Source organism: Hemiscyllium ocellatum, chromosome 3 (genome assembly GCF_020745735.1).
Source record: "Hemiscyllium ocellatum isolate sHemOce1 chromosome 3, sHemOce1.pat.X.cur, whole genome shotgun sequence".
NCBI lineage: Eukaryota > Metazoa > Chordata > Chondrichthyes > Orectolobiformes > Hemiscylliidae > Hemiscyllium > Hemiscyllium ocellatum.
In genome coordinates, this window is record NC_083403.1 from 41,081,941 (window position 1) to 41,107,308 (window position 25,368).

General features: G+C 40.8%; 1 protein-coding gene across 2 annotated transcripts in view; it reads right to left on the reverse strand.

Annotated features, from left to right (window-relative positions):
* Positions 1 to 25,368, reverse strand: part of phip (pleckstrin homology domain interacting protein) — a 199,816-nt gene that overhangs the window by 124,853 nt on the left and 49,595 nt on the right. For both annotated transcript variants that reach the window (XM_060849675.1, XM_060849666.1), the window contains exon 8: positions 2,866 to 3,087. In XM_060849675.1, coding sequence (XP_060705658.1) covers positions 2,866 to 3,087 — 222 coding nt within the window. The remainder of the gene's footprint in view (positions 1 to 2,865; positions 3,088 to 25,368) is intronic.

Consider the following 25,368-nt stretch of genomic DNA (forward strand, 5'->3'; position numbering starts at 1 on the left):
GCACCGTGTACAGTATTAATTTCCTTATTTAATTAGGGGCGTAAATAAATTCAGTGTGTATTGTTCAAAGACACTTGTAAGACTAATATTTGAAATGGGCTGGTTGACTTATGAGGAATGACTGGACAGGCTATGCTTATAGCCACTGGAGTTCATAAGAATGAGGAGTGATTTGGTTGAAACATATCAGATCCTGAGGCGTCTTGACAAAAATGGATGTGGAAAGGATTTTTACTCTGTGGGAGAATCTAGAACTTGGATCACCATTTCAAAATAAGGGGGCTACCCAGTTAAGACAGTGATGAGAGTATTTGGTTGCATTCAGATGGTCATGAGTTTTTGAACTCTTATTCCAAAGGTGATAGAAGTAGATTCTTTGAATATTTTTAAGGCAGAGGTAGATAGATTATTGGAGAGCAAGAGGTTGTAAAAGTTATCAGGGCCAGGGAGAAACATGGATTTAAGGTTACAAGCAAATCAATAATGATCTTATTAATGATGAAACAGACTCAAGGGGCCAAATGGTCTACTTCAGGTCCAAACTCATACTTATGTACAAAAGCACAGAATCAGAACTCATTAAAAATTGATAACCTGAAAAATAAAGGAAAAGTTATGGAAAGCCCTGAGCAATATTTGGTAAAAATAATGAGCTCCTGATTGGAATGTTTGATGGAATGCACTGAATAGCATCTGACTTGACCCTTAACTTGGTTTTCAAATGGATCAAGACTTCCTCTTGCTATTCCCATAATGCTCCCTTCTCTCAAGGTTTCTTGAACCCAACCTCAACCCATCCCCTGCCCTGTCAGTGTTCCCTTTCCATATCCAATTCCCACTCTATACCTCCTCTCTTTGGTTTTCCATCCCTTTGTTCGATTTACACCACCTCTCTGTTGCCACAGTTTTCCCCTAGGTTTTCTCTTTTTGTCTCTCATTCCCATCCTATTTCCTCTCGCTTAGGTTTTACATTTCAGTAATCACTTCTCACCCTCTTCCTAAGACTTCCTTTTTAAATTTCCTATTCTTAAACTCACCTGGGTCTCTTCACTGTCATGTCCTCTTCCCTGCCTTGTCATCACTCTACTTCCCCCTTTCTCAGCATTCCTTCCTGCTTTTTATACTTATTACCTCACTGCCAACTTGCAGTTATATCAACAACTATATGACACTGCACAGAAGGGGCCATTCTGTCTGTCTTGTCAATGCTGACCCAAAGACACCCAGATGCCCTTTTTAATCCCAACTTCCTGCACACGATCCACAGCCTTGCAGCTTACAGCATTTAAGGTGCAGATCCAGGCACTTCTTTTTTTAGAACAGTTTAGGGACTCAGCCTCGTCCACCAACACAGGCAGTGAATTCCAGACAGCTATCACGCTCTACGTAAGTAGATTTCTCTCCACACCCCCTCTAATCCTTCTGCACTCAGCTTGAATCTAATGACTCCTAGTTTTTGAACTCTCTGCCAAGGGTAACAGGTTCCTCTTGCCTACTCTATTTCTACCCCTTACAATTTTGTATACCTCTACTGTGTTATCCCTTTTCTGTACCAAGGAAAACAACCCCAACCTCTCCAATCTCTTCTCATATTTACAATTCTTCAGTCCTGGCAATATTTTATTATTAGAATTTTTTTATTAGATTAGATTCCCTACAGTGTGGAAACAGGCCCTTCGGTCCAACAAGTCCACACCGACCCTTCGAAGAGCAACCCACCCAGACCCATTCCCCTACAATCACCCCTGACTAATGCACCTAACACTACTGGCAATTTAGCATGGCCAATTCACCTGGCCTGCACATCTTTGGACTGTGGGAGGAAACCGGAGGAAACCCACGTAGACAAGGGAAGAATGTGCAAACTCCACACAGACAGTTGCCCGAGGTGGGAATTGAACCCGGGTCCCTGGTGCTGTGAGGCAACAGTGCTAACCACTAATCCATATTCTAGTAAATCTCCTCTGCACTCTCTCCAGAGTAATTATTTCCATCCTGAAATGTGGCGATCAGAACTGCACACAATATTCCAGTTGTAGTCCCATTTTATTTTATACAGTTTCATCAAAATATCCCTACTTTTGTATTCTATATCTCAGCCAATGAAGGACAACATCCCATATGCCTCTCCACAACCATATCTACCTGCACTGCTACCTTTAAGGACCTGTGCATCGCAAAATCTCTCACTTCATCGAGCCATCTCAGTATGCCCCCTTTTATTATTTGACCTCCCTAAATGCATTACCTCACACATATCAAAGTTGAACTCCATATGCTACTTTTTTGCCCACCCCACCAACCCATTTTGGAGCTTACAGCTATGCTCAACATGGCCAATTTTTGTGTAAACTGCAGACTTCTCAATTGTGTCCCACACAGTCAAGTCCAAATCATTAATTAATAAAATGAACAACAGGGGTCCTAACATCGAGCGCTGCAGAACACCACTCAAACAGCTGTCCACTCAGAAGGGCAGCCATCAACCATTACCCTTATTTCTTGTTTCTAAGCTGATTTTGGATTCAAGGGCTTATGCCTGGATTGATTCTCCTGTTCCTCGATGCCACCTGACCAGCTGTGCTTTTCCAGCACAACACTCTTCGACTGTATTGCATTTGTATTTTTTTTTAAACCAATCTGCCATGTAAGATCTTATCAACTGACCTTACTAAAATCCACGTAGACAACATGCACTGAATGAACCTCACTGATCTTCCTTGTCACTTCCTCAGAGATTTCAATCAAATTGTAAGGCATGACCTTCCCTTATTGCATCAAAAAAATTTAATTACAATAACCGAACACGTTAATTGCACAAGTTAGCTGTGGTTATCCATTGTATAATTGATAATTTACTTTTACCTGCACAGATGTGATGGATGCAGTGTGGCCCTGCAGAACAGCCAAGGGTGCACATGTCCGAAGGCACCAAACCCGGATGATTTTATCACAGCTGCCTGCAGCAATCATAGTATTTTCATAGTTTACTGCCATGTCTGAGATTTCAGCAGAATGTCCTCGCAAAGTTGCCAGTAGCCTGCCATCATCGGTTGTCCAGATCTTCACCAGACAATCATCAGATCCCTGTATATCAAGTTTGGAAGAATATTAATGTTTAGCTCGATGATCCCTGCTAATAAAAGCTGCATTATCAGACAGATTTATTTACTAGGTTTCCAATGATAAGACTTCATACATTTGTGCTTTGCATAGACAATTGACGATATGTTCAATAATATCATCAAAATTCACATCATTTCACTAGCCCCACCACCACCTAAGTTTTCTGCATTTATCTAATTGGCTTCCAGAGAATCCCAATTTGATTTATAACTTTTCCTCCAGGTATGTGGACCCTAATTTCAGAAAGTTCCTTCCTAAACCTAACTATCTCTCAATCTTTATTTTTAAATTCACCTTAGAATCAACATTTTTGACCATCTATCCCAATATCCAATTATTGTCAAATAGTGTCAAATTTGATTTTATAACAATCCTATGAACTGAAAAATGTTAAATATATTAATACAGATTGAGTTTACTATTGACTGATGATTGTCATCTGGTAAAATGCAATGGCCATTTTCAAACAAGAGAAAATTTAACAAATTTTCCAATATAATATCACAAAAACATCTCAAAAATCCAAAAAAATGTGCAGTAATTTTCTTTATCATTCCTGTGATAAAAGCAATATATTACATTGGCTACATCAGCTATTACCCTGGAGGGACAAGCTCCTTTCGTCAAAAAATAAATAAAATAATTTAATTTTCAGTATAAAGTGATATCCTTATTGTTGAAATGAGCAAACAAATTGTCTCAAAATCATCTTAAAATTAATTCACAAACATTATTTATTGCTAAATTCTAATTGTCCAGAGGACAACTAAGAATAGTCGATTTGCAGGTCTCTATGTCAGATGAGAGGCTTCTTCCCTGAAAGATATGTGTGAACCAGATGGGTTTTTACAGTAATGGCCAGTGGTTACATGGTCACTATTAGGTCAGCTTTTTATTACGGCTCTTTCATCGAATTTAAATATAACTGTCTATCATAATGGGATTCAAATCCATGTCCCCAGAACGTTAGGCTGGAGTTCTGGATTACTTCTCCAGTGAAATTACAACTCGCTACCACTTCCCCTACACACACTATCTGCACTAACCTTATCTACTTGGAAATGTAAAATCTGAGAACACATCTTTACATTAAATATGAAATAGACTTTTATCAGTAACACATGGCTTACTTATAATGTAGCTGTAATAGTAACCTCCAAATGCAAAATTATGTAATTCTTTTAACATTAATAGGCCTGACTGCAACAAATTCAAAATGCACAGGATGTAGACAACTTATCAAGGGATTCAGGAATACTGTGGATTTAGGAATCCCAGGGTTGTAAGTTATGTGATCAGATAAATTGTGATTGTGGTTGTTATATATCTATTGTTTTAAAGCCTCTGATTTTACTGAGATAAGCAAGAGTTTAAATAATTTAGCTTTCCTTAGAGCTCCTCTTGTTGAAGGATATATTTTAGTGTTTCACAGAGAAGCAGAGACCACATATTAAAAGGAGAAACATTAGTAAGAGGAAGCAAAAGGATAATGAAAGTGTTTTGATAGGATTCGAGGACGGTGATAGTGGAAAAAGTACTTTCAAACAGAATTGTTTCTGAGGAGCTGTTTTGAAAGTCAGAAAGCCAGTGGCAGGAGGGGGACCATGTGCTAATGAGTTGCAGACAAAGAGATGATGATGATAAATCAAGCAACTGTCAACAGGATGCAACAAAGAGTTGGTAAAAATATTTTGGCTATTTGTTTACAGAATATGGGCATCTTTGGCTAAAGCTGCAGTTACTGCCAATCGCTAACTTCTCTGGTCCTCTATCTGGTCTTGTTTTTTTCGATCTTTGGTGTAGTTGCGCACTGCGACCTTTGCCCATTCACCTGGACTTCGCAATCCATAAAAAAATTAGGCTACTTCTTTGCGGTCAGTATTTCCATATTCACATAGCAGTTACAATGCAGAAATTAGCTATGGATCCCATCAGTCCAATTACAGTTGCATCCTCCGGATGAATAAATCGTTCAATTCAAATTTAACCATCCAGTTCACCAGACCTCAGTCTCTTTTCTCCAAGTGCACTGTTCCCAGTAAATTGAGATTCATATAAGGTGTGTGTGTTTTTTAAACTAAAACTTTCTCAAACCTACACATAATTGAAAGCTAAGAAAGATGATGAACCTTCAAGAGCATGGTAAAAATGGCATTCTGAACAATAGCCATGCTGTCACAAACATGTCTGGACTAATTGATTAAAATGATCACAATACTCACAGCCAACATGACAAAACCAATCACTTTTGTAACTTTGAAAATCCACCATATAGTTTACTAAGCTACCAGATACAACATCAACTTAGTCCACATTAAATTTTCCTTCACTTACATATTGAACTATTTAAGAAACCAAAGTATACTATAGTATATTTCTTTTAAGTCAAAGTACATACATACTTGAAAAACAAGTCAAATTATTTAGTAATCTAAACCAAATTTAAATGGCAGCAGAGGAGCTATTTGAACATCAACTATTCAAACCATTACATAACTCTAATTAAGTTACTATGAATTAAGAACAGATAATATTTATATTCATATTAAAATAAAGTTAGCATTTATCCAAAATTAAGCCCCAATATACATATATATATATATATACACATATATACACCATACAATTGCATTCACCAGATAAATATATAGTGTCCAGCTGATCTGATACTTACCTCTACTTTGAGCCTTAAATGATACATAATTAACTTACTTTTGTTATATTTTTATTTATATGAAGCAAGATTGAGAGACTTATTGTATATACTACAGTAATAGATGACCTTGTGTTACAGTCAATTCACAATTTTTTTTAGTCAAAAATCCAAAAGTCTTTGTACTTCACACTTGCTTACCATTTAGTGCAAACCCAATTGATAGACTCTTTTCGAGCCTACACCATCGACTTGTCAATCAAAACAGTTCAGCTGCATGATTCACATCCCACCCTTTTACCTGCACCAGCAAAAATTGGATCTGTCAGAACACAGCATTTACATCTCGGTCCAGTCCACCATTTTTAAAGATAGTCCTCCTGACTCAGCAAAAATCCAACCATGTGTCTTCAGCAATTTGGACTTTCACTTCAGAATTCCATCCCTAAAACCTCCCTTTCCTATTCATTTGAGGGTCACTTTAAAACATCAATTTGACCAAGTACCTTTTAATATATCTGGGCGGCACAGCGCCAGAGACCCGAATTCAATTCCTGCCTCAGGCAACTGACTGTGTGGAGTTTGCACATTCTCCCCGTGTCTGCATGGGTTTCCTCTGGGTGCTCCGGTTTCCTCCCACAGTCCAAAACAAATGTGCAGGTTAGGTGAATTGGCCATGCTAAATTGCCCGTAGTATTGGGTGAAGGGGTAAATGTAGGGGAATGGGTCTGGGTGGGTTGCGTTTCGGCAGGTCAGTGTGGACTTGTTGGGTTGAAGGGCCTGTTTCCACACTGTAAGTAATCTAGTCTTCTCATATTTCTGCTGATTTTTACAATGTTATGCCTCTGGAAAGCACTTTTGATGTCTTCTATATTATAGGCACTTTATAATTGAAAGTTGAAACACCTCGTCATGCTTTGCTCTGTGAAAATCGATGCATAAATGCAGATTGCTTATTGTTTTTGAATTGCCCATTTTCATGCCTACACTTGATCTTATCTTCATGTATGAGGAACAATGAAAAAGGAAGGAATCACAACCCTCAAGGCACATTATCAAATCAAGCCTAAATAATAAGTACGATACCATCCATTGAACAAAAGCATTGCCATGCTGAAAGTATTTGATATTCCTCCCAAGGGTTTAAAGATTAACATACATTAAGTTTAATGCCTCTTATTTATTGCTGTCACCTGTTGTCTATAAATTGTGTGATATACAAGCCTGACAATTCATCATGCCATATTTTTAATTGTCTGCTTCCTATTTTATCTATATGCTAGTTGTGCGCAGATTGATTTGCAGAACTGTGAAGATTATCTTGTGTTCGACAATAATGGCGGTCTTGGATTGTTTTCAGTACAGCCATCAAAATTGCAAAGCATGTCATGAGATTTGCATAATAAATCTTGTAAGCAATGGAAATCACTTCTATTTATACAATGCTCAGTAACCTAAATTTTAGAAAAAAATGTATTTCGGTACAGAATTTAAAATGAGTCTCAGCTTCATAACAGGCCTCGTAGCCAGCCTAGAAGAAATCTGATGGCATATCTATCTATCAAACCAATTTTAATAAATATAACTGCTCAAGACATTTCTAACTAATCTGTTCAGAGGAATTAAATTTGTCAGTTGATTCATAAATCAGTTAACAGACAGTGTCATTAATAAAATTGTTTTACTTATTGCTTTAAAGTGCTTTATAAACTTGGACTTAGAAAACCGCTGGGGTGGGGAAATCAGCTAAGGTTTTCACTTCTGCCCATTACTTCTGTGGTAGAGTGTGCATGAATGTATGATGAAGGATATTGTAATCGGCACAAGTTAATCCACTGTGCTGCCCCCATCACCCTATGACAGCTGAGTATCTTGCTCAGTCTTACTGTTTTAGTCTTATCTATTAGCAACTGCTTAATGCTTCCTTCAAAAGGACAAGCAAAACAACTGAATGGAAAAACTGAAAAATAACGAATGAACATATGTCAGCAGGAAATGGTACCCAAACACTTGTTATGTCAACTGGCAATATAGAAGATTGTGGCTTCAAATTTGCAAGACAACATACAAAAGGCTTCTATTTCAAAGGCTAAAGGTTTATGTTCCTCGGAAGGTGCAATAAATAATGAATCCAATTCTTTATTATAAGGTCAGGTAATAACTGATTTACCTTAAATAAACATAAGAGATCCTTTGAAATTAATAGTCGGAACAATTCAGGTAGATTGTTTTCGTAGATCAGACTAGGATATCAGGGTGAGAGGTCATCCCTATAAAATTTATTACAGGAATTAGCCAGATGTCAAGAAGTGCTTCTTTCCACAAGAGAGCCATCAGCCCTGTAAACATATTGCCAGGGATGAATATGAGCCTGTTACAATCCTTTAAAAGGAACTTGGCAGCTTCTGAGAGAGTGAGGACTGCAGTTGCTGGAGATCACCTCCTCCCACCCTGCCCTTGTAAAAACGCCATCCCATATTCCCAATTCCTTTGCCTTCACCGCATCTGCTCCCAGGAGGACCAGTTCCAATACTGAACAACCCAGATGGCCTCCTTCTTCAAAGACCACAATTTTCCCTCAGACGTGGTTGACGATGCTCTCCACCGCATCTCCTCCACTTCCCGCTCCTCTGCCCTTAAACCCCGCCCCTCCAATAGCCACCAGGACAGAACCCCACTGGTCCTCACCTACCACCCCACCAACCTCCAGATACATCGTATCATTCATCGTCATTTCCGCCACCTCCAAACAGACCCCACCACCAAGGATATATTTTCTTCCCCACCCCTATCAGCATTCTGGAAAGACCACTCCCTCTGCGACTCGCTCATCAGAACCACACCCCCCACCAACCCAACCTCCACTCCCAGCACCTTCCCCTGCAACCGCAAGAAATGCAAAACTTGCACCCACATCTCCCCCCTTACTTCCCTCCAAGGCCCCAAGGGATCCTTCCATAGCCATCACAAATTTTCATGCACCTCCACACACATCATTTACTGCATCCGCTGCACCCGATGTGGCCTCCTATACATTGGGGAGACAGGCCGCCTACTTGCGGAACATTTCAGAGAACACCTCTGGGACACCCGCACCAACCAACCCAACCGCCCCGTGGCTGAACACCTTAACTCCCGCTCCCACACCACCAAGGACATACAGGTCCTTGGCCTCCTCCATCGCCAGACCATGGCAACACGACGCCTGGAGGAAGAGCGCCTCATCTTCCGCCTAGGAACCCTCCAACCACAAGGATGAATGCAGATTTCTCCAGCTTTCTCATTTCCCCTCCCCCGACCTTTTCTCAGTCCCAACCCTCAGACTCAGCACCGCCTTCTTGACCTGCAATCTTCTTCCCGACCTCTCCGTCCCCACCCCCTCTCCGGCCTATCACCCTCATCTTAACCTCCTTCCACCTATCGTATTTCCAACGCCCCTCCCCCAAGTCCCTCCTCCCAACCTTTTATCTTAGCCTGCTTGGCACACCTTCCTCATTCCTGAAGAAGGGCTTAAGCCCGAAACGTCGATTCTCCTGCTCCTTGGATGCTGCCTGACCTGCTGCGCTTTTCCAGCAACACATTTTTAAGCTTCAGAGAGAAGACAATATAACTCCAACAGGGGAGTGAATTTTTTGATGGATCTAATTATTCTGAGTTATGGACTATAGCAGTCTGAGAAGTTTCTTGACTTTCCTTAGGAAATCAAAAAGAAGTTTACCAAAGTTCTGCAGAATTGACTGTTTCTTTCCATCTCCTTCCATTAAAAAAGTCAAAATAATGGATTGGATAACTACAATACCGAAGTTGCATTGACAACTTGAAAGGTGCTTTCTTTTCTTTTTTTCAGATGTTCATAATAATCACTCGAGACAGCTTTCACTCTTTTATAATTTCATTTCTTTTCAAGTGGAAGGATAAAATACTGGAGATGTTTACTTCGCCAATTAAACTCAATGAAGCACATCTGAAACAATACACAATTTTGTTGCAGCTTTTTGACTTTCACTCTGAAGGACAATTTACAAGATCAATTCAAGGGAAAAACAATATTTATATTTCATGAGAGAAGAGTACTGATTATTTGGCAAGTGAACTGTGGTAGTGGTATTGGTACAGTGAAATGCAATAAGTGATGATTGACAGTAACTACCAGGCAAATTTAAATTTAAAATTTTAAACAAGGCAAATTGACTCAGATATGGGGAGGGTTCTGCCTTGAGAAAGGAGGCAATGAACGGCTGTCAGATACCTTGTTGAGTTGAACAGATACAATACAGCATAAGCGGTATGGGTAGGGTGAACAGCCAAGGTCTTTTTCCCAGGGTAGTGGAGTCCAAAACTAGGTGGTATAGGTTCAAGGTGAGAGGGGAAAAGATATAAAAGGGACCGGAGGGGCAACTTTTTCACACAGAGGCTAGTGCATGTATGGAATGAACTGCCAGAGGAAGTGGTAGAGGCTGGTACAATTATAACATTTAAAAGGCATCTGGATGGGTACATTAATTGGAAGGATTTAAGGAGATATGGGCCAAATATTGGAAATTGGGACTAGATTAATTGACAATCTCTGGTCAGCATGGATGAGTTGGACCAAAGGGTCTGTTTCCATGCCATATATCTCTCTGATTCTACCTAACTCATGCAATAAATTCCTTTGTATGTCTTTGAGGGAAATTGAAATAAAGAATATCAGGTAATAATAATAATACAACAACCTGTTTTCACAAAGCACTTTTAACATGTACAACCAAAGCAGAAAAAAAACCCAAACTTCAACAGCTTCCTATACAAACTACAATCGCAAACAGTCCCTTCTACTGCACGGGTTTTCCAACTGCTGAATAATATTGTGAATGTGTAGTTGTTTGGTAGGACAGAAGGTGAAAAAAAAATGTTTCGTTGAAGCTTTTCTTCTTGCACTCACCAGGACAATTCACAACAAATACCACTGCAAAACCAAAACAATTATACTGAATGAGAGGATGTGTGATGATTAGTTAGCAAGTGGCAGAAGGGCAAGTTGAAGAGCTTTGGCAAAATGCGTATTTTTGTTCAAGAACGTTTGTGCTGTACAGCTAAGTCAAATTATTGACATTTGACCACTGTGGGCCTCCACACACTAATGGCTGGGTTAGCACTCCCATGAACCAATACAACTAATTAAATTGAGATGCTTTCATTCCATGTCTGGGCCCAATTGAAACTGAGGTCCTGCACTGATAGCGCAGTCTGCTCATAGAGTGTGCCAAAAACTGCATGCGTTATTTGATTTCCCATAATTTAACTGTTCAAAAAATTTATTTGTATCGTATCTTTCACAGTTGTACATGTGTACGGTAGAACACATCAAGTACAATATCAGGGTAGGGCTGGAAAAAGTCAGATGGTGACATAGGCGATCCTAAAACCTTTTGAGGGATGAGATGACATTGGACAAAATTGTCTTTTCCCGTTCTGCCCTTCAATCCCAAAATGCTCTACTGATTTAAAACAATCAATTGAAAAGTGACCTGAAATCAGCATCACTTAAAATACTTGAAACATATCGTAGTTAATCTATAACAATTGAATATTTATAGAAAGAAGTCTGTGTATGTTGGCCAAATGAGTATGTTCCTGTCAAATGACAGAAAATGGTTTTTCAATTGTTGTTATGAACATCAAATACAATATATATTAGATAGTCAGGTAGTGCCCAATCAGAATGGAGCCTCTCATTCTATCTTTGAACATTCGTGTGTGAACATCAGGCTCAACCCTCACTGAAATTAAATTATTCACACTCCAGCTTTTTGTTTTCCCTACGGCTGTGGAAAACTTGGTCTCAGACTTGGATAGCTAAAAAAGTAGGTGGACCAGTCCACCCCACAGCTGATTATCCTAGATATTGTAAAGTCCATTCTGCGTCATCAGCTGAATGCACTGCCTCACAGTGGTAACAGATTATCTGCAAATCTGAAATAATAATTCATTTTGTTATTCTTACTAGGGTCAGGGTGAGGCAGCAATTATGGGGCAGGAAAGAAAATGGAGCAGGAATGAAAACGGGCTTTACTTTATTTTAAATTCATCCATGAGTTATGAGCATCATTGCCAAGGCCACTATTTAATGTTCATCTATAATTCCCCCTAGGAAGGAGGAAGTAAATGACTGCCTTGAACTCTTGCAATCTATGTGTAGAAAGTACACCCACAGTGCAGTTAGGGAGGTAGCTCCAGAATGTTGATACAGTGACAGTGAAAGAACAGTCATCTAATTTCCCACTCAGGATGGTGTGTGAATTGGAGGAGAACTTGCAGGTGCGGGTGTTCCTAGGTGTCTGCTATCCTAGTCCTTCTGGGTTGTGGAGGTCACAAATTTAAACATGCTGCTGAAAGAGCCTTGGTAAATTGATGCTGTACATCCTGTACATTTTATACATGTTGCCATTGCATGTCGGTGGTGGAGGCAGTGAACATTTAAGTTGGTAGATCAGTGCCAATCAAATTGACCACTTTTTCCTGAGTTTTTCACGTTTAAAGCTGCAATCATCCAGGCAACCACAGATTATTTCATCACATTTCAAATTGTACGTTGTACATGATGTACAGGCTTTGGGGACTCCGAAATTATGTTATTTGCTACAGAATTCTCAGCCTCTGACTTGCTTCTATAGCCATACTGTTTAAACTGTTGCTTAAAAAAATGCTTTATCATTCATACTGCTTGGCAGAATTGGTGTTTGAAGGATTACACAAAAGGAATTTATTTAGTAGAAACATCTAGAGTTGCTTCTTTGCAAAAGGTCATTAGAAGTTCATTGTGGATATTGGCCATTTTTTTAAAAAAAGATTTCCTGTAAATCACATGACTGGTAATAACTGCTTGCTTTGCTATAGCATGTTTTTGCAGTTGCTTTGAACAGTGACTTGCTTGGAGAGATCTCTGTGGAGAAATTTTTTTTAGATCTTCAGGAAAATTAATTGTCCTGTTCCATTCGTGTTTGGAACAAGGCAGCAATGGTAGAATCCAAACTAGTATCAAGTCACTGTTGAGCTGGTGCCACCTTATACAATGCTATATGAACTCCTGTTAATTTGTTGCTGACTGAGAGTTAATTGGCCGAATTAGATTAAAATTATAATAATAGTGGCATGCTCATGGTTTAACGACTCTGGCTCACGTAGCTATGTGATCACAGACAATAGTAACGTAATGCAAAACTAACATGGGTTACTACAGCTACTACATTCAACAGCAACTTCAATAGTCATTTACTTAGTAATTACCAGTGTCATAATCTTTGCATTGTTTTTTTATTGAAACCTAACTGTGAAAAATATTAATCAATTTCTCTAACATAATCTTTTAATTTGTGAAACATATATGTAAGCAGAGGCAGAACACTTTTTCTCTATTTTTCCATTTATTGCGACAGTTTTGGGGCGGCACAGTGGCTCAGTGGTTAGCACTGCTGCCTCAGGTTCAATTTCAGCCTTGGGCGACTGGATGTATGGAGTTTGCACATTCTCCCCATGTCCTCCCACAATCCAAAGATGTGTAGGTCAGGTGAATTGGCCATGCTTAATTGCCCACAGTGTTAGGTATATTAGCCAGAGGGAAATGGGTCTGGATGGGTCGCTCCTCGGAGGGTCGGTGTGGACTTGTTGGGCCGAAGGGCCTGTTTCCATACTGTAGGGAATCTAATCAAATCTAATAAGACCATAATGACCACAGGTAAAAATACAGATTCACATACACAAAATTAAAAAGCAAAGTGATTAGTGATTGCCATTTCTGAACAAGTTTCAAAAACACTGGTGCCCATTTTAAATGGTTGGTTTTAAAAGCCACAAGGCATGAAAGCTCACCTATAACTAAGCACTGAGTTTTCTACATAACGGAAAAATTTGACATTTTCCAACCATCAAATGTGTATGATTTTAATTTCTGATTTTGCTTCTGGCATTTAGATGTTGAAAATATTTTAACTGATTGTTATTCCACTCACCTATCTAGCAACATAATTAAATGAACATTTGGAATCAAAATGTTGACTTGCAGCATTTAACATACAAAATTAGTACAATTTTGTTATTTTAAGATTGATGTTATTTAGATGGTGACGGTATTTTTGTGTTAGCTATGGTTACTGATCCAGGGACCAGAAAATTAATAGGATTCCATTCAACGCATTAAGATTTGCACAGTGGCTAAGTGGTTAGCGCTGCTGCCTCACAGTACCAGGGACTTGGGTTCAATTCCCGCTTTGAGCATTGTCTGAATGCAGCTTATACGTTATCCCTGTGTCTGCATGGATTACTAGGAGAATATGTGGACTGCGGATGCTGGAGATCAGAATTGTGAGTGTGATGCTGGAAACGTACAGCAGGTCAGGCAGCATCTGAGGAGCAAGAGAATCTTGCCCGATACGTCGATTCCCCTGCTCCTCAGATGCTGCCTGACCTGCTGTACTTTTCCAGCACCACACTCTTGACTCTGCAAGGTGGATTAGCCATGGTAAATACGGGTTTACAGAGATCAAGTAGAGGGGGTTGACTAGAATGCTCTCTGGAGGGTTATGCAGACTTGATGGGCTGAGTGACCTTTTTCTACACTTTGGGGAATTTATGATTTTATAGGTGTTAGTATCAAGTACTCTCACTCTGTTGATAGTGCAACCTAAATGCAAGGGGGTGTGGTCTACCCTTCTCCCCTGCTCTCATAATACATTTTGTCAAACTTCCAGAAGAGCATTTTTCACACAATCAGTGAGGCACATCCACTTTTCATAAATATCCTGTGACTTTTGATGAATTTGGGTGACATTAAAAAAGCTAATACTGAAGCAGAAACAGCAATTTTCTCATTTGTGAGCAAGTTAGACAAAAATGACAAAAACGTGAACCAGGATACAAAAAACAGTTAGGTAAAAACATATTGTTGTCACATTCGTTGTAACACTAAACAGAATAATATCATTAAAATAGAATATTTTTTTCTTCTCAGAATACCTACTATCAGCTGATGGCAATATAAAGTAACAGTGCAACATAGCACTAAATTTGGGATCAACAGGTTTCAGCAGATTTTAAGAACAAAGAAAAATGAACGTAAAGCACCTTTTTTTAAAAATAGTGTAAGTCTGAACTCTCTCTGTATTCCCAACTGTCCATTGTCCATTCGTCACACAGTTCCTAACATTGTCCAATTTTAAATTAAATTTTAATAAAAAATCCATTAACCAGATTTCTTCAGTAAACTCACTTTTATGGTGAATGTGAACAAAAAACTTTTTCAATGACATTCTGAAATTGTTTAACACACCTAAGTTGTAATAAGAAAATATAAATGCTTACAATCCCATACCACTCCACCAACCTCCATATACATCATATCAGCCGTCGTCATTTCAGCCACCTCCAAACGGACCCCACCACCAGGGATATATTTCCCTCCCCTCCCCTATCAGCGTTCCAAAAAGACCACTCCCTCCGTGACTCCCTCGTCAGGACCACACCCCCCACCAACCCCACCTCCACTCCCGGCACCTTCCCTGCAACCGCAAGAAATGCAAAACTTGCGCCCACACCTCCCCCCTTACTTCCCTCCAAGGCCCCAAGGAATCCTTCCATATCTGCCACAAATTCACATGCACCTCCACACACATCATTTACTGCATCCGCTGCACCCGATGTGGCCGCCTCTATATTGGGGAGACAGGCCGCCTACTTGGGGAATGTTTCAGAGAACATCTCTGGGACACCCGGACCAACCAACCCAACCGCCCCATAGCAGAACACTAACTCCCGTTCCCATTCTACCAAGGACATGCAGGTCCTTGGACTGCTCCATAACAAAACGACGGCTGGAGGAAGAGCACCTCATCTTCCGCCTAGGAATCCTACAACCACAAGGGATGAACTCAGATTTCTCCAGTTTCCTCATTTCCCCTCCCCCCACCTTGTCTCAGTCGATTCCCTTGAACTCAGCACCGCCCTCCTAACCTGCAATCCTCTTCCTGACCTCTCTGCCACCATCCCCACTCCGGCCTATCACCCTCACCTTAACCTCCTTCCACCTATCGCATTTCCAACGCCCCTCCCCCAAGTCCCTCCTCCCTACCTTTTATCTTAGCCTGCTTGGCACACTTTCCTCATCCCTGAAGAAGGGCGCATGCCCGAAACGCCAATTCTCCTGCTCCTTGGATGCTGCCTGACCTACTGCGCTTTTCCAGCAACACATTTTCAGCTCTACCCTCTAAATAAACCTACACAACTTACAGACACTCTCACAAACAAATGAAAGAGGAAAAATAGATTTTTCTCTGCAGGGATTCTATTAGAAGGAAAAAAAATACTTTTCACTATAAGTCTTAGTTCTCAAAAAAAAGGTCTGGAATACTCAGAGGGCCGTTCGGGGAGAGGGGTGTCCTGTATTAAACAGGCAGTTATTACAAAACATGTAATTTCCAAGAAAGGTCTTGCTAAAAATTCATTGACATTTTTTAAATTAAAAAAATCCACATGCCCATAACCTTCCAAACTCAAGCCCACAATGATTATTGAATATGAAAGCCTTCACAACAGCAGAGATTCCAGCCGTTGATAAGCTAATTAATATAAGTTGTTTAGTCTTTGGAAATATATAACATTTTCCACGGTAAAATGCTATTGTCATATTAGAAGTTTGTTTCCCTCCCTGTGCATCACGATGGAAGATGGACTTTGGAATTTACCAACAACTCCAAACTGCTGATCTCAATCACCAACTATGGGCTTTAGAACAGTGGTTCCCAAACTTTTCAGAATCGAGGCACACTTCAATGATACATGCAGTTCCATGCACATCCAGCAGGCTTGCATATGCGCAATCAACAGGGTGCCTGGAATCAGCAGATACTGCCTTCAACAGTACATGTTGAGGCTCCAAAGGAGGTCAGAAGCATGGATGTGACCTTAACACTCAGGCAACACGGCTGCTCCTTCCTGAAATTTCACTGCATGCATCTCACCTTGTCGGGTCACACTCACTCAAAACCACTCTCTCTCTCCATTTAGCTCCTCCCAGAGAGGAGAATAACGTTGTTTGCCCCACAGGGAATTATTCTGCAATCCCAGCCTAATTAGATGACATTGCACTGGATGAGATGTCACCACTTGTTAATGCTTCATTATAACAGGATTGGTAGTCTTTTTTCCCCTTCTTGGTGGGAGTGACATGTTAGAATTATTGACCAAAGATCTCCCAGATCTTTCTTTGGCCACTGAAATACTGAAGCCAACACCAGTAGACTCCCAACAATTCTGGGAGGAGTGGCAAACAGGCACATTCCACAGGATACCAACTTTAGGTGTTTCTCTTTAAGACCTCTCCTCAAATTCCAATCAAACATAATCAACAGGATCAAACCAGTTAACTTACACATTATATATTCTACTAGCTCATTTGTATAATCTTAAAATTATGCTCGCTTGTTACAGACTCCTTAGTTGTACAGCTGCTTTCTATTCACCCTGTCAATGCCCTTCATACGCTTACACATTTCTATCAGGATACACTCCCCAAACCTTCGTTGCTCCAAAGAAAACAACCCAAACTTATCCAGCTTCTCTTTCTAGCCAAACCACTCCATCCCAGGCAACAGCCTGGCGAATCTCCTTTTGAACCCCACCAGTGCAATCAGATCCTTCCTACAGCATAATGACCAAAACTCCACACACTGCTCCTTGTGTGGCCGAACCTAAGTTTTGTACAGCTCCAACATAACTTCCCTCCTCTTATAATCTATGCCTCTCATTCTAAAGGCAAGCATCCTGTACGTCTTCTTAATATTAACCTATCCTGACACCTTCAGGGATCTAGAGATCACCCCAAGATCCCTCTGTTCCTCCGAGTTTCCTCATATCCTGCCATCATCGATTACTCTCTTGTCTTGTTCCTTCATCCAAAGTACATCACCTCTCTTTCATCAGCATTAAATTCCACCATTTGTCCATCTGACTAATCCACTAATGTCCTGCTGTAACATAAGAGCATTCTCCTCACTGTCAACCACCCAACTACACTGTGTAATCAGCAAACTTATTTATCATCATGCCCTTCCCCACACATGTTCTCATCCATAGCACTTATGAGCATCACAAACAATAAAGGGACCCAGCAGTCATTCCTACGGAACGCCACTGGACACTGGCCCTCAGTCACACAAATAGCCATCTACCACTGCCATCTGTCTCCTGCCACTAAGCTAATTTTGGATCCAACTTGCCAAATTAATCTGGATCCCATGAATGTTTTCTTTCTTTATCAGATTCCCACGTTAGATTTTGCCAAAGACCTTGCTACAATGTAAACTATGCGAAAGTGGGTACTGCAGATACTGAAGATTACAGCCAAGATTAGAGTAGTGCTGGAAAAGCACAGCAGGTCATACAGCATCCAAAGAGCAGGAAAATCAATGTTTCAGGTCAAAGCCCTTCATCAGAAATCCTGAAGGGATGAAGGGCTTTGGCCAAAACATTGATTTTCCAGCTCCTCGGATGCTGCCTGACCTGCTGTGCTTTTCCAGCGCTACTCTAACCTTGACTACAATGTAAACTATGTCAACTGCCATACACTCACCCACATACTTGATCATGCTAGTTGAAAAGGCCAGCACATTGAGGGACGAAGGGCCTGTATTGTTCTATGTTCTATCACCTCTTTAAAAAGTTCCAGGATGTAATTCTACAGCAAGTATATCTATGCTTAGAAAAATAGGAGGGAAACAGCAACTTGAGTTTTAAAGTAATTTTGTTTGAATTCACTTCCCCTCAGGATGATAACTGTTACTGTAAACTAAGACTGGTTCATGTAAATCCAGCAGACAATTAGGTAATCAAAGACACCACCAGAATCACTCAACCCACAAAGCTTTCACAGATCCTTGGTATTACTTCCTTTATTCTTTTGTGACATGTGAATGGCTCAGTTTTTCTTCACATCCCTAACTGTCCAAGAACTGAAGGGTTTGCTGGACCATTTTCAGACAGCACTTAAAAGTCAACCACATCACAATGTGTCTGGAGTCACATGTGGATCAGACCAAGAGAGCAGATTCCCCTCCTTCAAAGACATGAATGAACCACCTAAATTTTTTTACATAATTGATGACTGTTGTCATGGTTACTAGCTTTATGTTTTTCATTCATTAGATGTCAGCATCACTTGCTAGGCCAGCATTTATCGCCCATTTCTAATTGCCCAGAGGGCAGTGAAAAGTCTCCCACAATACTGTGGGTCTGGAGGCACATGAAGGCAGGTAAGAATGGTACATTTCCTTCCCTTAAGCACAAGAGCAAATCAGATGGCTTACAGGTTTATTAATCAAATTCAAACTTCACTAGCAGCCAAGAAGGGATTTGAATGTTTGTCTCTAAAACATTAGATTTAGATGTGGCCTCCTCTATATTGGGGAGACAGGCCGCCTACTTGCAGAACGCTTCAGGGAACACCTCTGGGACGCCCGAACCAACCAACCCAACCACCCCGTGGCTCAACACTTTAACTCTCCCTCCCACTCCACCGAAGACATGCAGGTCCTTGGACTCCTCCATCACCAGAACATAACAACACAACGGTTGGAGGAAGAGCGCCTCATCTTCCGCCTGGGAACCCTCCAGCCACAAGGGATGAACTCAGATTTCTCCAGTTTCCTCATTTCCCCTCCCCCCACCTTGTCTCAGTCGATTCCCTTGAACTCAGCACCGCCCTCCTAACCTGCAATCCTCTTCCTGACCTCTCCGCCCCCACCCCACTCCGGCCTATCACCCTCCCCTTGACCTCCTTCCACCTATCACATCTCCATCGCCCCTCCCCCAAGTCCCTCCTCCCTACCTTTTACCTTAGCCTGCCTGGCACCCTCTCCTCATTCCTGATGAAGGGCTCTGGCCCAAAACATCGAATTTCCTGTTCCTTGGATGCTGCCTAACCTGCTGTGCTTTAACCAGCAACACATTTTCAGCTCTAAAACATTAGCCTGGGCTTCCTGATTCCAGTCCAGTGATATTAGCACAATGCCACCATCTCACCCTAAAATAATTAAAATCTAATTTAGCATAATTACAGGAATTTCTCACCTGGTGTTTTGAAACGTCAGAAAAATTAACTCAACTACTCAAATATCACCACTGGCATATCATACAAACAGGCGAAAGCGAGGACTGCAGAAGCTGGAGGAGATCAGAGTCGATAGTGTGGTGCTGGAAAGACACAGCAGGTCAGGCAGCATCCGAGATGAAAATCGACATTTCAGGCATAAGCCCTTCATCAGCCCTTCCTGATGAAGGACTTTTGCCCAAAACGTTGATGTTCCTGCTCCTCGGATATCATACAAAAAGTCCAATCTACACTTATCCAATTACTATGCCTCTCATTCAGAACCTTGAAAACAGGAGAAAAGTCAGAATATTGACTCACTCTCACTAATCCCTGAGATAAATAATGTGTGCTCCTTCATTTAAAAGAAAACCTTAACATAATTGCTCTATACTGGATCCATCAAACTGACATGTTCAGGACTTGTACATAAGAAATCAGAAAACAAATGCAGCAAAAATAGTGGATGATTCCAATTATCTTTGCAGATAAATCCAAAAACTGATGGTTCTGAGGCACTTAATTGCCTCCCCTTGATGTAAATGACTAAGCAATCCATGCATTTTCTACAACAGAGTGTCAAACAAATGGAGCCTCAAAGCTGACAGATGCTCCCTGGGTTAGGAAATAAGCTGCATCACTGAACCACTTACGTACCAAACAGCGTAAGCAGCAAGTGATAGATAGGGCAAGGCAATTCCATGACCAACAGATCAGATCTAAATTCAGGAGGCTGGCCATATCAGGTTGCGAATAGCAGTCACCAGTTTAACAACTTCCCGGGAAGCTCCACAAAACCCCATCCCCATCAGTGAAAAGAAAAAAAACTGCACGTGCTAGAGATCCAAACCATGGCAAAACACAAATAGTTAGAGAAACTCAGGAGGCCTAGCAGCATCTGTGGAGAGAAAACAGAGAACATTCCAAGTCCAGTGACCTTTATTCTAGTATTCATCAAAGTATTTTTTAAAGATTGAGTGTTATTTGTCTCAACTAACCCCCCAGGCAATGCATTTCTGACAACCACTAGCATCTGCATGAAAAGATTTTCTGGCAATCCTTTCTAAACCTCCTGCTTTTCATCTTAAAATTATGCTCGCTTGTTACAGACTCCTTAGTTGTACAGCTGCTTTCTATTCACCCTGTCAATGCCCCTCATACTTTTATACACCTCTATCAGGATACATTCCCTAAGTCTTCATTCCTCCAAAGAAAATAACCCAAGCTTATCCAGCTTCTCTTCCTAGCCAAACCACTCCATCCCAGGCAACATTCTGGCGAACCTCCTTGTGAACCCCACCAGTGCAATCACAGTTTTCCTACAGCATGGTGGCCAAAACTCCACACACTACTCCATGTGGGGCCTAACCTAAGATTTGTACAGCTCCAACATAACCTCCCTCGCCTTATAATTTATGCCTCAACAGATAAAGGCAAGCAGCCTGTATGCCTTCTTAATAAACTATTAACCTGTCCTGCCACTTTCAGGGATCTGTAGATCACCCCAAGATCCCTCTGTTCCTCTGAGTTTTATCGTGTCCTGCCATCACTGATTACTTCCTGGTCTTGTTCCTTCATCCAAAGTGCATCACCTCTTCTTCATCAGCATTAAATTCCACCTGCCATCCATTTGCCCATTTGACTAATCCATTAATGTTCTGCTGTAACTAAGAGCATCCTCCTCACTGTCAACCGCCCAACCACACTGTGTAATCAGAAAACTTACTTATCATTATGCCCTTCCCCCCCCCCCACACACATTCTCATCTATAACATTTATGAACATAACAAACAATAAAAGGACCCAGCAGCGATTCTATGGAATGCCACTGAACACGGATCTTCAGTCACACAAACAAACATGTACCACCACCCTCTGTCTCCTGCCACAAAGCTAATTTTGGATCCAACATGCCATATTAATCTGGATCCCAATAACGTTTTCTTTCTTTATCAGTTTTCATGTTGGACTTTGCCAAAGGCCTTGCTACAATCCATACAAACTTTGTCAACTGCCCTACCCTCACCCATACACTTGGTCACCACCTTGAAAAATTCAAATTCATTAGTCCTAGAAAACTATGCTATCCATGATCAAACTTCAGGCCTCTAAATGGAGATTATCTTTCTTCTTCATTATTTTCTCCAGGTTTCCCAGCCACTGATGTGAGGCTCAACAGTCTATGGTCTATGGTCTATGTCTATCACCCTTTTTGTTCTAGTCGAGCCACATTAGCTCTCCCCCAGGCCTTCTCTCACCTCTGCTGTGGCCAGAGACAATTTAAACAAATTGGGTCAGGGGCACTGTTATTTCCTCCCTTGCCTAAGATAACTACCTAGCACACATGAGCCCTTTCCCGATATATCTATTGGTTTATTTTGCCCTTCTGCAGATGTTTACTTATTTTCTTTGTATAGCCTGATAGGGTGGGAGCAAACAGAATCAACAAATAGAAGCTGTCCAATGTAAATCTGAACCATGCATGGAGTACAATTGCCTTTCCCTGCATCACATGCAGTTCTTCTGCCAGTCAGTCATCTCTTTGTTTATTGTATTTATTTACTGTATCTGAACAAGTCATGACTTTTCACACCTCGACCAAATCTCCTCTTACCCAAGAGCAACATCAGCTTCTCCAGGCTATCCATGTGTCCATTAATCCTCAGGCTTGGAACTATTCCAGTAAATCTCTTCAGTGCCCTTTCCAAGGCTGTCATTAAGACTTTTCATAATTGCTCACAATATTCTAGGTACGGCTGGACTCACTTTAGCCAAGTTTGCCTAACTGTGTGGCTTTTGTAGATTTTGCTTCTATCTGTAAAGCCCTAGATTCCGTATGTTTTAAATGCTCTGTTAACCTGTCCTGATACCTTCAAAGACTAACACATAAACAGCCCCAAGTCTCTACATTCTGACACAACTGTTGAGCTTCTATTATTCAACATCTGTTGTTATCACTCCACATGCCCAATGTACCATCGTACATGAAGTTTCCAATTTATTTTGATCCCATTTTCTAAACACAATATCAATAATCAGCAAAGTTGACTGGACAAAGATCAAGACACAATTTAAAGCACGTACAGTCAGTGTTAGACAGCAAAGAAATAGACCCTTCGGTTAAACTCATCTGCACTAACCAGAAATCCTAAACTGACCTATTCTCATTTACCACCATTTGGGCCCTATTCCTTTAAGCCCTTCTTATTCATACACCCATCCAGATGCCTTTTAAAACTTTGTCATTGTCCTCAGTTCCACCACCTTCTCTGGCAGCTCTGTCACCCTGTGCATGTAAAAGTTCCCCTACAGATCCCTCTTATATGCCCCTCACAATTTTATGAACCTCTAATTGGTCATCCCTTAGCCTCTGACGCTCCAAGGAAAAAATCCCCAGCCCATTCAACCTCTCCCTATAACGCAAAAATCCCCCAATCCTGCAACAACCTTGTAAACCTTTTGTGAAGAACCCTTTCAAGTTTAACATCTTTCCTATAGCAAGGAGACCAGAATTGTACACAGGTGATACATTCCAAGACCCACCCAAAACCACGGACAGTAGCGAACCCCATCATCTAAATGGGAAATTTACCTCCCTGGAAGCCCCTGGAATTATTTTGGGAATGTTCCATGTAATATTTTCAGTCTGCGGTAAACCCCAGATAACAAACTATGGAAATTGAATCCGCGGATATGGGTGTTCTTCTGTATTCTAAAATTGGCCTAACCTATGACCTATACAGCTGCAACATAATAAATGCACAACTACCATAACTGCACAAACCAATGAAGATAAACAGGCAAAGTGCCTTCTTCACTAACCTGCACTAAATATGCACCTGCACTCCTACATCTCTTTGTTTGACCACACTGCCCAAAGCCCTACCAATAATAGTGTACGTCTTGCCCCTGGTTTGCCTTACCAAAATGCAGCACATCACACTTATCTAAACTAAACTCCACCTGCCACCCCTCAGCCCATTGGCCAACCCGATCAAGGTCCCATTGTACTCTGAGATAATCTTCCTCACTGTCCACTCCACCACCAATTGTTTTTGTATTTGTTTCCTGAACTTCAAATTAAATATTTTCAGCTCTCTAACATTTTACATCATATTGTGGCAAAGGTCAGATGCATTCTAAAAAATTTTTAAATCAACCTGTCCAGATGTGTTATGACAAACTGCTGAAGCAGGTGGGAGTGGAGCTCTGGTCTTCTGACCCGTAGGAGAGGACATTATCATTGCACCATTCGAGTTCTGCATTCACTATAGACTACTGATAGAAACTTGCAATATGTATTCTAGTTACAAGTGTAGAATAGAGTGAGAGAAACATTCACTTCACTTTTCACGATTTTGCTCCATTTATCATAGAGTCCCTACAGTGGAAGCAGGCCATTTGACCCATCAAGTCCACCAGAGAGGATATGAGACCATTCCTCTATCCTATTTCTGTAATCCTGCATTTCTCGTGGCTAATTCACCTAGCCTGCATATTCCTGGACACTAAGGGCAGTTTAATATAGCCAATCCACCTAACCAACACATCTCTGGGAGGAAACCAGAGCACCCAGATGAAACACACACAGACACAGGGAGAATGTGCAAATTCCACACAGACACCTGAGGCTGAATAGAACCAGTGTCCCTGGCACTGTGAGGCAGCAGTGCTAACCACTGAGCCATGATGCCACCCTATCACTTTGAACAAATTACGAAGATACCACTCAATTTGATTTAACAATTCAGGAAGAATCAGCTGAAATTAAAAAACTGTTTTTATAAGCTTATGTCAGCTCAGCATTATTTCTGATTTAATTTACAAATGCTTAACCATTGTTTGCTTCCATTACTGCTACTGTTGAATTACACGGGTTTTATTGACTCCACGGTTTTTCCAATATGAACATTAAAAAAAAATCACAGACAAAACCACTACTTTTTTCTAAACATTATTCTTGGTATCTGGTGTTGCTAGCAAAGCAAGTATTTATAAACTCCGAGCTGGTGATGGGCTTCTTTCTTGAGCAGCTGCATCTTATGAAGTAAACTCAGTTTCCAATACGGTGAACAGGCAGGTAGTACTGAGGAAGTGGGGAGGCTGCAGAAGGATCTAGACAGTTTGAGAGAGTGGTCCAGGAAATAGCTGATGGAATTCAATGTGAGCAAATGCGAGATCTTGCACTTTGGAAAGAAGAATACAAACATGGACTACTTTCTAAATGATGAGAAAATTCATAAAGCCAAAATACAAAGGGATATGGGAGTGCTAGTCGAGGATTCTCTAAAGATAAACATGCAGGTTGAGTCCGTGATTAAGAAAACGAATGCAATGTTGTCATTTATCTCAAGAGAGTTGGAATATAAAAGCATTGTTGTGCTACTGAGGATTTATAAAGCTCTGGTTAGGCCCCATTTGGAGTACCGTGTCCAGTTTTGGTTCCCACACCTCAGGAAGGACATACTG